This window comes from Wasmannia auropunctata, unplaced genomic scaffold, assembly GCF_000956235.1.
Source record: "Wasmannia auropunctata unplaced genomic scaffold, wasmannia.A_1.0 LD336111.1, whole genome shotgun sequence".
Classification (NCBI taxonomy): domain Eukaryota; kingdom Metazoa; phylum Arthropoda; class Insecta; order Hymenoptera; family Formicidae; genus Wasmannia; species Wasmannia auropunctata.
Window position 1 is genome coordinate 2,507,755 of NW_012026779.1, and position 12,589 is coordinate 2,520,343.

The window sequence follows — 12,589 nt, forward strand, 5'->3', positions numbered from 1 at the left end:
AGCGTTCACTAATCTGCTTTATTTACTAAACGCGTCTAATGTTAAAAAAAAGTAATGTATGCATTTTATGAACCCAAGTAAAATTACTCTCGAATATTTTTAAATATTCCTAAATAATTCACGTCCTGCTATTTTTGTGTGTATTCTTTTTTTTTTTTTAAGTAAGTTTACTTAAGAGCACGTTTAAATATTACTAATGTCCATTAATTGAACATATTAGCCATTAGCTGAAGAAATAAAATGATTTTCTTATTAATGTACACATTAACGTACTAATTTTCCTAAATTTTTTCTCATACATCTATTTTCCTCCTTTTGATACTTTTATTTTACGTTTCTTCACGTGCTTTTTTATCTTGACTTTCCGCTTCTCCGCCTGCTGTTCTTTAATCGCCTTCTTGCGTGCCTAAGATTAAGTAAATTAATTAGACTAAGACTACTAAAAACTAATATACATAGTTACGTAGAGAAATGAATAATACATATCATACTTTTCTACTTTCGGGACTTTCGTTTCTAGGCCTGGCCGAATTTACGAATTTGCTCTTATTATCCTCGCTGCCTGTTTCGCTTTCGCTATCGGAATCGGCACTATCCTCGGCAGACGTACAAGTATCGCTTCCTTCCTTCGTACTTTTATCTGCCTTGTGCTTGTTAGCGAGAATCTCCGGCGTTTCCGCAGGCTTCGACAAGTCTGCTTTCAAGCCTATCAGTGTCTTGTAAATCAAATCTTTTCCCGACTTGGCGAGATTTATATCGCGTTCCGCATTGACCACCTACGAAAATATCCAAAGTAGACTAAAAGATCATGCATTGTGTGCATTTGCAGTAATCGTCGATACCTGAGTCAATCTTTGAGGAATGTAAGCTTGCTTGAAAACTGCCTCCTCTACTTGCTGTTGCTGTGGATCTTCCTCTTGTCTTGCCTCCTGCATCCACATGTCCAGATACTTGTCCATGTTTTTTTGGTTTATAGTTGGATCCGTTATGAAGTCGAACAGTGCTTGAAGCGACATAACTCCCACATTGTGTTTCTTGAAAAATGCTGAAATAAAAAAAATATATATATCAAATTCATTTTTTTTTTTTTTTAAATAAGAGTGCCAAAAATGTTTCTCTTTGTCATACCTGTAATATTGCTACAGTCGCTCCTGAGGAACTCCATCGCATTGCAATGATCACGATCTACAGCCTGCGAAACGTCGATGACCACGATCGATCCGTCGTGATAGAGCACATTATATTCGCTCAAGTCGGCGTGAACGAGCCTGCACTTGTTGTACATCCTCCACATGATTTCGATACACTCTCTGTACAACGTCCTCGACTTTGATTCCGTAAGTATAGCGTCCTTAAGTTTGGGCGCTGCCCAGCCATTCGAGCCCAAGAACTCCATCAGCAACATGTGACCGCCGTACAGAATCGGCCGCGGTGCTCGCACGCCGCCCTGCTCCAGACGCTTCAGATTCGAGAATTCCTTCTCCGCCCAGACCTTCACCATTTTCCGCGGATTGTGCAGGGAGTGCACGTGGTCGAAGCGGTATTCGCCCCGGATGTACTTCTCCCGATTCTTAAACGTCAGAATGGACGTTCGGTATATCTTGATGGCGATCTCGTCCCCGTTCTTCGAACGCGCGTAGTAGACATTGGCCTCCTTCCCGGTCGAGATGCAGCCGTTTATCTCCGCCAGCACACCCCTCTCGAACAGCTTGTGCAGCTTGTTCTTGATGCGCGAGTCCAGCACGTTCTCGGTCGTCGCGTGATCGCTCTTGTCCTTCGTCCTCACGCGATCTTTGTCGACCCGCTTGTCGCTCTCGATCAGCACGTTGGCCACGTGGCTTGGCAACGACGGACCCCCGTATTTCTCCAGATTAATTTTATTCGCATAACGGGACAGCAGCTTGTGCTTGGGCTGGTAATTCGTTACCTTTGTGGACGCAGTCTGAGAGTTGGATCTCTGTGAACTTGTCTTTACGACGGTATTCGTCTTCTCATCCAGATCATAATCACTGCTGCAATAATAATCATCGTTGTCCTCATCGTTGTCCTCATCGTTGTCCTCATTGACCGTTGCTTTATCTACAATGTGCAGATCGGCCACTCGTTTCTCGAGTCGCCCCTTGGAATCCACGTTAAATGAAGGTTTTCCTTTGAATGTGTTCGGCCTGTGAAAAAGTGATACAACGTGAAACAGTGGCCTTCTCTTGTAAAGGCGACGATAAAGGTGAATGCAACAGATTTGCGAATATCCTTGTTCCTCGACTCACAGTTTTTCAAGGTTACCCTCGAGAATTAAATTGTTTAAGCCAAATGTATGGAACTTACGGCCAAGGCGGTGCATCCTCGTCGGCGTCGCTGAATTGACCTTCCTCGAATTTTGCGAACATGACTGCGCGTCTCCTCCAATAACTCGTTTCAATAGTTTGTTGTTATTTTTCGTGAATTTCACAGTGTCTTGCCGCAACACGTGTGCCCACGTCTTGTAGTGTGTTTATTTATACTACCTTCCGCCTTGCACGTGCGCAATAATTTTCCTTGTTGGGTAGACGGTGCGTTTTATGTGTTTTCTTTTCTAAATCGCAATAAGGCCTAATCTCACCTGAGAAAATTCTTCGAGCAATGCAATATTGTGCAATTAATAGATTTGTTCACACACGGTTCCGTACATAATGAGTGATTATTAACGGAATTGATATCGGAGCACGATTGGTCCGATCCCCAGGTTAGGTTAGGTCAGAGGTTACGTGCGGTTTTCCATCGTCCGCTAGTGGACCTTCGCGTTTCCCCGAGTTTTGTGCGCTCTATACATTCCACGTTTCGTGGCTCAAGCGCAGGGAGAGATCGTTCTTTTGTTTACATCAATATTTAAACTACGAAATTATGTTGAGATGACAGAGAGTAAGCTCCTTTTGATAATTCCCGTAACAGTACTGAGTACTGTCCTCCGGCGCACTTGTGATTTATTTCAACTTCACGTTGATATATTTTTATGTCTCTTACCGAAGCTGACGTCGCGGAATCGATCACGCCTTTTAATTTATCAGAGATATCGGAAGATGTTAAATAATTGTTTATATTCGTCAGTTGTAATTAAAAACTCTTTTTCTAGACTATTTGCTGCACGAGTAGAAGGTTAAATGTCACATCTTTTGACAATTAATGCTAACAGGCGTAATATTTCGCACTACAATTAATTCGATGATCTTGTATTGGCACAATTAATATTACTTTTTATCTAATGCCGTATACATAGATTAAATAGATTGTATAATAAATGTTTATAATTGGAGACAGAAATATATCGATTTGCAATCTCGCAATTTATCTACTTCATTGTTCTGCTTTACCAATAAAGTTAATAATTTATTTGTGTAAACTTAACAAATAATATTACAAATTTAGTGATTTTCAAACAAATTATTTTCCATGAACTGCCACTGGCAAGGATTTAAACTTACATGCTTGTGGAATATTTACAGATAAACGTCAAACTCACAGTAACGATATTCCATCATGGAGGGAATTATGCGGTCCATGCAAGAGTGCAACGCTATTCGTTATCCGTCTTACAGAACCGCTGCGAAGATGCAGATATTACATAGAGAATTGAACAGTGAGCAGTCTTCTCCTCATCTGACCTTCTGCCGAATGGGACATTGCTGATTTTGCTCAAACCTTATTTTATTTTTACTCAGTGGTGCACGTGCAGCTGGAATTAATAGCAGGAGTCTTCGAACGTCACAGGCTCTCCATCACTGAAAATTGCGTTAACTTAGACCCGAGTGAAATCGAGGACGTTCTGTCTGACATCTATTTCGCGGCGCAGAAGGAAAGTAATTTCAATTTCGACGTTGATCTTGCGACCAAGCTTGCCACAAGTTATATCCTGAATACCTTTGACAAGTAAGTCTCTAATCGCTTTGTGTTACATTAACTATATATCAATGTACTTATAATCTCTGTAATTTTTTAAGTACAATATCACTGTACTTGTAATCTCTGTCATTTTTTAAGTATCTCTTTAAACACATACACCCGCCCTATTAGTAATTAACATTTACAGTAAAATAAGCAATTCTAATACAGAAATGTGTTTTACATTGCAGACAAAGTACTGGAAATATCTTAGTATTTTCAGTAAAAGTTGCATTGGTATTATTGAGCAGTGGTAAGCTACAAGAGAAATATGGATACTTGTATCAACAATTGGCCAATCACAATGCGTGCTTATCGCGAGCTGGTTTACATACCTTGCTGACAAATGTCTGCAAAATAACAGAAATGCTGGGAGAAAGTATAGCGTATGGATACGAACAGATTCAGTCGCACATAGATGCCTGTTTCGTAAAGGTACGAACAAAACTGTTTCTTTCTCATGTTCATAATTATGTTAAAAAACGAGCTCTATTAAATCATTTTTTTGACGATTCATTTTAGTCTCAAGGTGGCCTTGGGGTTACTGAAGCAGAGTTTGCCGCGTGGATCATGCAGGAACCTCCACTACTGGTCTGGATAACGACGTTCAATCGAATAAAATCCGCAGAACACAGTAAGTGACGGAAATTAAAAATCTCGTGTGCGTAAATATAATAATGAACAACTTTTACTTGCAGTTGTACACAACATCAGATGTTCCTCGTGTAAGGTAACACCGGTACAGGGACCAAGATATACGTGTTTAAAATGCACAGGATATCATCAATGCCAGGACTGTTTTCTCTTAGGGAAGACGTCGAACAAGCACAAATTGAAACACCCAATTCGCGAATTTTGTGTAAAGGTATAATGTCTAATAATGTTTATAGAATCTTATTCTCTAAAGTGTGAATTATCACATTGATACTAAAAAGCAATTCTTTCGTAGACTTCACATCGTGAAATTACGAAGCTTATCCTTGAATTGATCAGAAATAAATTGAGATTGTGTCCTACCAGAACAGTCCCGGTGGAGGACTCGGTTACAGACGCTGCCAGGTTTGTTTGCACGTACAAACTGCACTTCTGCATGTTTATAAAAAATTATACGATAATTCTTCAATTGAAAAAAACATTTTTCCTTCTAGCAACGAGACCAGACGAACGAATTACGGCTCATTAAGAAGCACGGTTAGAAGAAAAATTCTGACTGACCCGCAAAAGGAATTACAAAGTATTATAATGGATTTGGAAGAAGAAAATCGACAATTGCAAATCGAGTTGTTAGACATACAGGGCACCAAAGCGGAAAGGCTACAACGTCACAGAGCGACTATCGAGTCTCAGCTGCAGCGATTGAAAATGCTTAAGGTACTGCAAGTTGAAGATTGTTTATCGACTGATTTCTTTTTCTTCTTTTGCAATTTTACTGGAGATTGCATTCGATATTACGCATTTTTCACTGAAGCTGTCTAATCTTCGCAGAAATATTTATTCACCGATACGGCCCAAATGCCGCCGATCATCACTCGTATGCAGAGCACCCCGATGCTACCACCCTTGTCATCCAGATTAACGGCCTTGCCGCTGGAATTCGAATTGAGCCCGATTATCAGGCAGGACAGCACGGAAGGAGCCAAATCGCAGCACAGAAAGGACAAATTAATAATGTTGGATTTTAATACGTCGTCACCTATAGAGCGTACGGCAGAGGAGAATAACGCCAACGCTCTTCCTTGCGCCGAAGAGGCCTCTACGAGCACGGGATTCGCTAATATATCAGAAAGTAATCGTATAGAATTAAGTACTTGGATTGGAGGTGAGTACGAAGTACGTTGTGCATAATGAGGAAGAGTTTGTAAATAATTTACACGAACGCTCGTTAAAATTTTAGGAACAAGAAGAAGAGAATTGAGTCCAGCTGACAGTGGCTTCTCGCAGTGGTTGGCCGCTGGCAATTCGAACTGCAAAGAGGACAGTTACGCGGCCAACGCGATTAGTGGTACAGACAACGACACGTCACTGATAGCTTCTCAATCGCCCACTGGCATTCACAGAGACAACACGCCGTCTTCTCTGCAGCGCCCCGACAAACACTCGCAGCACAGTAGCTTACAAAATATTCAAGGGGATCTTAATGATATATTGGACAGATTGCAAAATATGGTTGCCAATGACTGCTTCGACGGTAAGTTATGCAGCATGACACGTAAATATGTGCACGTAATATGTGATGTATTATAATATATACGCGCTTTTTGCAGAATCATACGACGGCAATGACAATTGTAAATTGAAACGCGCCACCACAGAGATGGAAGATCTATTGACTGGCCTCATCGAAGGTATGGAATCTCGTAAAAGTAAACTTACTACCATCGTCTGAAGAGACGCCTTGAACGTAAATCTAGTTATCGTATGTTTAAAAATTATTATATCGCACCGACTGATTTCTTTCCTCTTTTGCAATTTTGCTATAATCTTAGATATTCGTTTTTAATCCTTTGATCGGCCTCCGATGTATAAAATGTGCCATTTTATATGACATTATGCATTATCCAAAGAAGGATCATCTAATTATTCTATAGCAATACGGAGATTGCATTCGATATTACGCGTTGATAAATCAAACTATATTTAGCGCTAATTGAGAGATGTGATTATGGCCATTATATTTGGAAAGGTATTTTTCCATACTTTTTACATATATATATTTATTGTGCGTGTATAATATCTGTGCAATCATGAAAGAAACGATCTATTTCAAAGATTCCTATTGACAATGCGTGGAAAGTGGATAAGTTTTATAATTCTATATACTTAATATGCACTCTTAAAAATTTTTTTTCTTTTACGTAGTCTTAATTTACTCTCGATAATTAGAAAGTTATAACGAACCTCGCTATAGCGGGAAATAACTCCGTCCATTTAAATCTCTTCAGTGTAACGAGTAATTTTTATTATCGCTATTCGCACATACTATATATACATATATATATATGTATGCGCCTTGTACAAGACATTATAAAATAAGTGCCTTATAATCTATGTTTAAAAGTAACGTAAGTCGTCATATCAATTTTTTTTACGACCCGACTAGATGGTTGATATTAAGACGCGTATATAATCTATATAATCGAAAGTAGAAAAATTTGTACATGCATAATGCCAGTGTATGGTACAAAAAGTCTTTGAAATTTAATACTGAGAACACAAAAATATATCGGACATTTACTACATGTCCTTCTCTAGATGTAGCGTATCGGTTAGATAGGTGACTTTGAGGAACCTCGAGAAATGCGTTTTCTCCGTCGGCCGATTCACCGTCCACGCCATCACGCGGACGCCGCGGTCGCGCCATCGTTCGATCACGCGTCTGGAATGAAAATTATATATGCGTACACCCGCGTTTTTGCATATACATATAAATATAAATGTGAAATCGTAAAAGCCCGATTTAGTAACGTTACTCACGGATTCACTATATCCTTGTGCAACAGCATAGCGGAAACGCCGACGATGTAATAGACAAAACGCGGTAGCAGCCATTCGTACAGAGTCTCAAAGATGCACGCTCCCAAATGCTTGAACGGATTATGATAACGTACCGGGCCGGGTGCTTCCAGACCGGCGTACGACATCCTCGAGAAAAAGTACGGCCTCCAAGCGAGGCTCGATACAATGCGCGGCTCTCTCTTCCTAATCTGAATATAAAATTAAAGATATATTCACCGTCGAGATAGATATGTAATTTAAGTTATTAATCGACGTTTAACACAGCGTACCGTGTACACTACGATCGGATTGAAACTCGAGACGACGCCTCTCTGGAATAATTTCGGGTATTTCTTGTACGCGTCCAGAACAACTTGCACAACGTCCATCCTTGTCTCTTTTATATCTATAATTATTCTCTGCTCGCTGTCCAGACATTCTCGCAGCACGTCGTCGAGCAGTGCGATCTTCTCGCCTTCGGAAAATTTGTTCCTTAGGGACGAAAACATAAATTATTGTTCCTCTGTTAAAATACTCCCGAGGGGATACGTTATGAGCATGCATTTTATACAAAAGGTATTCCGATCGTAAGTTGAAATACATATATATATAATCATACTTAAGCGGATGATTGTAAGTTATGTCAAACTCCCTCAATTCCTCCCATGTCATTTCACTAATCATTCCCGTCTGGCCTGTTAGTCTTTCGATCGTTGGATCATGGAATGTTATTGGAATGTTATCTTTTGTTAGGCGCAAGTCAAGCTCCACTGCGGTGCAGCCCTTTCCTCTGCTCTGTAAAAAAAAAATATAAATAATCTAGCAAGGAATATATTTCTAAAACGAACGTATTTGTCATAAAAACAAAAAAAATTAGCGTGCTGAAAACTACAACAGAAATTTAATGATTAAACAGGACGATGCGTTAATATTATATTATATTTTTTAGTTCCACCGCCTTGTGCATTATTAAGCAACGATAAATGTTAAACAAGCCGAAACAAAACTGGAAAACACAAGAGAAAGAGAGTCTAAGCTCCAACGGAAAAAATCTTAGGTACTATAATAAAGTTAAAGCTACGTCGAAGTGTGTAACTTTACATTTCGGAAAGCCAACAAACTGTTCTCGGGATAATCGTATCCTCCACCACGGTGGGCCACCACTCGCATGCAATATTGCTCTCCGTTACCGTGGTTTTCGGGCACGGAGTTATCTTTGCCCAGGAGGAGCGGGTTCACGCCGAGCACCTCTTGCACGATGCTGGCGGCCGGGGGGGACACTCGGGCCAATTTCAGCGCTACCACGACAATCAGCGAGCCCCAGACGATCCAGGGAACGCAAAACTCGTACAGGACGGTGACCAGCACGCTCAACGCGGTCTGCAGGAATATCCATAGAAAAACGCTGTTCGCGAGCAACTCGAAAATGTGATACATCTTGGCGTTGTGAGCTCTCTCTCCACCCGCGCGGGAGGTGCTATTTAATGAGAATTCCCTTCACACCGCCTTGCCATACACGAGAGAGAGAGAGAGAGAGTGAGCGAGGATTTCAGACGGGTGTTTGTGCAGCGTCTCGTCTTCACTCCGCGTCTTTACCTCAGATAAGATATTATTGCTTCATAAATCACAATCGCAGCCGACCGTCGAGAGATGCGCGACGTCGGGCGCGACGATTCGCGCGGCGGGCGTCCTGGCGACGGGGCGCGTCATTGTTCCTCGCAGTCGCACGAGTCAATTGGAGTCAATTCGCCGAGTTGTCGCGCGATCGTGCGCGTTAATTCGCGCGAATCTTCGTACCCCCCTCGGAAATACGTGTCGTGAATGAGGAAGGTCTTCGTGGAGTCTAAATGTCAAGTGTGAGCGGAGCACGCTCTTTTCTCCTCGAGATTATCTCTTCCCCTTTTATCGCTCGCTCCTTATCTCCCAACGCGATCCCTCGTTCGTTCTCGCCTCGGTGTATCCGTCGTCGTACGATTTTACACGCCACGGCTTCGAGAGGCCCCGTGTGCAGGCACCGTACGTATAAGATCAAAACGCGCAAAACAAAAACAAAGCTACTCGCGACCGCGACTCTCGTCGCGAGCCTCGCGACGCGAGTACGCGAGCTTGAGGCGCGTTCCTATGCCAGCCGCGATGACTCGCTGTATTTAACGACCGCGATCGCCGCGTTTCTTGCCTTCAGATTCGCGATTGGTCGCGATTTTTTTTTTTTTCTTCAAGACGCTTATTAACAAACTTGCCGAATCAATTCCGAATTAATTAATTTAATTCAGTGATTAAATTTCGATCCTTATAAATCTTCGGGCTGATGTCTATTTTTATCAATACGGATTAACTTTAATTTCGATTTAACGCTTACTTGCCATAATATCTTTTTCAGAGAAAAATAGATGAAATATAAAAAAGATTATTAAGATGTAAGATAAAAAAGATTTATTAAGGAAAATTAAATTTAAGAATCAGAAGAGATATTTTGCCATGAAACCTCTCCGATTATTTTTTTACGAAGCTATACAATTAAAGACTAAAATTACAGTCATCATGCTGATTTTGTAACTTGGTTTCTATCGTTCTTATATAATTACAATAAAATAATATGATCTCTGCGTGTTTCTCATTCACACTATTCGCGATGCAGATATACGTATAGTATATATGTATATATGTTAATGTTCGACAAATTATAAATTTTATCTCTTGACAGAATAATATTTTATCATAATCAAAGAGACTTTTACGGCTAATTTCTTTTTTTAGTTACAAAAATGCATATATATATATATATAGTTGGCTTGTCACTACTGCCGATCCTTAATTACTGACTACATTAATTGCTTTATGAATCGAAGCATATATGAAGGTCGAAGCGTTAACATTTTTTCTTTTCGGAGCTTAGAACATATGTAATATATATGTTGTAAGTTCCGGAGTAACAAAAAGTGCGTTTCTTGTGTTTTTTTTTTGTAGTTATGCCTTCGTTGCACTTTTTACACTCAAGACGAGACATAACGCTGGACAGAAAGAAAGATAAAAGCACAAAGTTTGTAACTACAAAGTACAAAGTTTAACTGCAAAAATTTCAGGAGGAGTGAAGGAGGAATCGTTCCTATCGTTATATCTCGCTGCCGCTTAAGTGGCAGAGATAAGATTGCGTATTTGCGAAATATGCATACATTGTATAAATACTCCGATATGTGCTAACCTCTCAAATTAAATGCTGAATATGCACGAACGTAGCTGGCGGTAATAATACCTACATTTCAAATAAATAATTAATGTTCGACGGTTAACATACATATTGAAAAGCGACCACGTTCTTCGGCTGGGTCGACCAAAGGTTCGGTGTCTGGCTTGAATTTGTTGCAAATCATTCGAGCGTGAGCCGTGAGGCCGTGAGGTAGCGTTCGACAAATTTCCACATACGAGTTACGACATGGCAGGAGCGAAATCCAAAAAACAGGGCACTCTCTCGAAGCTGTATCTGGCGTCGTATAATCTCGCCCAGGTCTTCGGGTACGTTTTCGCCTGTGAACAAACAAAATGAGCAATCCGAAATTCTTTTTTTACGTAATTATTAATTTTTTTTTACGGATTAACAAAGAGCCACAAAAAATGTCTTTTATTTATTCTGCTTATTACAAAATTTTCTTTATGTATATATTTTCTATCTTTTTTTTTAAGATTTTGAAAAGAGAGACGAGATAATTAAATTTTCTTTTATTTCAGATGGGGTTACATACTGTATCAGATTATACAACATTACACCACTTCCTCCGGTAGTACCTTATGGGACAAGACCGAGCTACCTGTAATTATTTTTCAGGATGCAGCTATATTGGAGGTATTTAACAATATCTTAGAGTTAGCTAAATATAATCTGAGGATGGATAATTATTAGACTTCAAGTCAAATCTCAAATCTTTGAATTTTTGCAAATATTATCAAGCAGCAGGATATAATCTAAGAAAATTGCAAAAACTAGAATTTAATTGCAAACATTTGCAATTAATATTGCAATTAATTTGCAATATTGTAGGGAAAAATTATAAGAAATCTTTTAATAGATTATAGACTTGAAATGTTATCTGATTTTTGTAGATTTTCTGTTAAAGCATAATTAATTATGTATAGTGCATCATAGAAGTTTTCTATTTCAGATAGTACACGCAGCAATCGGGCTGGTACCATCCAGCGTTGCAATCACAGTGTCCCAAGTCTTCAGTCGCATCTTAATTGTAAACTTAGTTATCCTGGCTACTCCTTACACATACGCTGCCGCATCTCCAGGTCTTCCGATGGCTCTGATCGCGTGGTCCATTACAGAAATCATTAGATACTCCTATTACTTCATAAATCTCGTCTTGGGAATTGTGCCATATCCACTGGTCTGGCTGAGGTAAGCTTAATCTCTTGCACCATCATTAAATCAGAACCATTTTATCTTTATTTATACGTGAGGTCGCATTTTATATAAAAATGCAAACGTGCGCTTTCAGATACACCACGTTCATCGTACTGTATCCGTTGGGCGTGACCGGCGAATTATTGTGTCTCTATGCCGCTACGAATTACGCCAGCGCTAATCCTGACTCTTGGAGTTACGTCCTGCCAAACAAATGGAACTTCACGTTTAGCTACCTGTATTTCCTGATATTTGCCATGCTAGCTTATATTCCAGGTGAATATGAAAAGCATATGGATAATATATGTGGATAGTATAACGCGAAATCATGAATTATTCATTAAATGTTTTGTTCACACTGTGCAGGTTTTCCACCGCTTTATTTGCACATGTTCGCGCAAAGGCGGAAAATACTCACTCCCAGTGCTACTACGAAGAAAACACATTAGTTTATAAATATGTATAATAAATATTTTATCATACATTTCCATGACGTTTATAAGTACAAAAAACAGAACAAGGGATTTATACGTTATTTATAAATGGATATTATATATGCATATAAATGGGGTAAAATATTAAATATAGAAATATTTGATAGAAAGTGCATTTATTCTAACAATAAGTTGAATTAGATCGCTATAAAGTAAATAACATAATTTAATAGAGAAAAACCTTTATCAGTCAAAATTGGATTTTGATGCTTAATAATTCCATGATGTAAATTCTAAACATATTTTTAAATTATTTATTCTCTGCTCAAATTTTCTTGTTTTT

General features: G+C 39.4%; 4 protein-coding genes across 6 annotated transcripts in view; 2 read left to right on the plus strand and 2 right to left on the minus strand.

Annotated features, from left to right (window-relative positions):
- The window catches only part of LOC105449331 (dystrophin-like), a 47,106-nt gene extending 40,351 nt beyond the window's left edge, over positions 1–6,755 (plus strand). The window contains exons 1-11 of one of the 3 annotated variants that reach the window (XM_011688489.1): positions 2,802–2,898; positions 3,480–3,613; positions 3,696–3,903; positions 4,107–4,350; positions 4,438–4,549; positions 4,614–4,780; positions 4,865–4,974; positions 5,064–5,286; positions 5,401–5,734; positions 5,810–6,103; positions 6,180–6,755. In XM_011688489.1, the coding sequence (XP_011686791.1) occupies positions 3,514–3,613; positions 3,696–3,903; positions 4,107–4,350; positions 4,438–4,549; positions 4,614–4,780; positions 4,865–4,974; positions 5,064–5,286; positions 5,401–5,734; positions 5,810–6,103; positions 6,180–6,301 (1,914 nt within the window). In that variant the 5' untranslated portion in view covers positions 2,802–2,898; positions 3,480–3,513 and the 3' untranslated portion in view covers positions 6,302–6,755. The other 2 variants (XM_011688506.1, XM_011688498.1) reach the window with 2 other exon arrangements.
- Positions 132–2,679, minus strand: LOC105449343 (serine/threonine-protein kinase RIO1). The gene is made up of 5 exons (XM_011688519.1): positions 2,326–2,679; positions 1,129–2,165; positions 843–1,045; positions 492–776; positions 132–406 (listed from the first exon to the last, which is right to left on the minus strand). The coding sequence occupies exons 1-5, from the start codon at positions 2,385–2,387 to the stop codon at positions 302–304; spliced, it is 1,692 nt and encodes a 563-aa protein (XP_011686821.1). The 5' UTR covers positions 2,388–2,679; the 3' UTR covers positions 132–301.
- An 87-nt stretch (positions 6,756–6,842) lies between the features above and the next one.
- Positions 6,843–9,746, minus strand: LOC105449396 (glycerophosphodiester phosphodiesterase 1). The gene is made up of 5 exons (XM_011688611.1): positions 8,512–9,746; positions 8,030–8,205; positions 7,701–7,902; positions 7,390–7,619; positions 6,843–7,291 (listed from the first exon to the last, which is right to left on the minus strand). Exons 1-5 carry the CDS (start codon positions 8,845–8,847, stop codon positions 7,150–7,152), a joined length of 1,086 nt encoding a protein of 361 aa, XP_011686913.1. The 5' UTR covers positions 8,848–9,746; the 3' UTR covers positions 6,843–7,149.
- A 512-nt stretch (positions 9,747–10,258) lies between these two features.
- On the plus strand, positions 10,259–12,410 carry LOC105449405 (very-long-chain (3R)-3-hydroxyacyl-CoA dehydratase hpo-8). The gene is made up of 5 exons (XM_011688622.1): positions 10,259–10,923; positions 11,137–11,251; positions 11,568–11,806; positions 11,907–12,088; positions 12,179–12,410. The coding sequence occupies exons 1-5, from the start codon at positions 10,844–10,846 to the stop codon at positions 12,259–12,261; spliced, it is 699 nt and encodes a 232-aa protein (XP_011686924.1). The 5' UTR covers positions 10,259–10,843; the 3' UTR covers positions 12,262–12,410.
- Positions 12,411–12,589: the final 179 nt, after the last annotated feature.

What these genes read in the sequence shown, in the direction of transcription:
- LOC105449405 (XM_011688622.1), top strand. Translation starts at nt 10,844, where the DNA reads ATGGCAGGAGCGAAATCCAAAAAACAGGGCACTCTCTCGAAGCTGTAT. An exon ending in AGGATGCAGCTATATTGGAG is followed by an intron (nt 11,252 to 11,567) that starts GTATTTAACAAT and finishes TTTCTATTTCAG; the next exon opens with ATAGTACACGCAGCAATCGG. An exon ending in TATCCACTGGTCTGGCTGAG is followed by an intron (nt 11,807 to 11,906) that starts GTAAGCTTAATC and finishes GTGCGCTTTCAG; the next exon opens with ATACACCACGTTCATCGTAC.
- LOC105449396 (XM_011688611.1), bottom strand. Translation starts at nt 8,847, where the DNA reads ATGTATCACATTTTCGAGTTGCTCGCGAACAGCGTTTTTCTATGGATA. An exon ending in GTTTGTTGGCTTTCCGAAAT is followed by an intron (nt 8,206 to 8,511) that starts GTAAAGTTACAC and finishes TTTTTTTTACAG; the next exon opens with AGCAGAGGAAAGGGCTGCAC. An exon ending in ATCCGATCGTAGTGTACACG is followed by an intron (nt 7,620 to 7,700) that starts GTACGCTGTGTT and finishes TTTTATATTCAG; the next exon opens with ATTAGGAAGAGAGAGCCGCG.
- LOC105449343 (XM_011688519.1), bottom strand. Translation starts at nt 2,387, where the DNA reads ATGTTCGCAAAATTCGAGGAAGGTCAATTCAGCGACGCCGACGAGGAT. An exon ending in GAGGATGCACCGCCTTGGCC is followed by an intron (nt 2,166 to 2,325) that starts GTAAGTTCCATA and finishes ACTTTTTCACAG; the next exon opens with GCCGAACACATTCAAAGGAA. An exon ending in AAAGTCCCGAAAGTAGAAAA is followed by an intron (nt 407 to 491) that starts GTATGATATGTA and finishes ACTTAATCTTAG; the next exon opens with GCACGCAAGAAGGCGATTAA.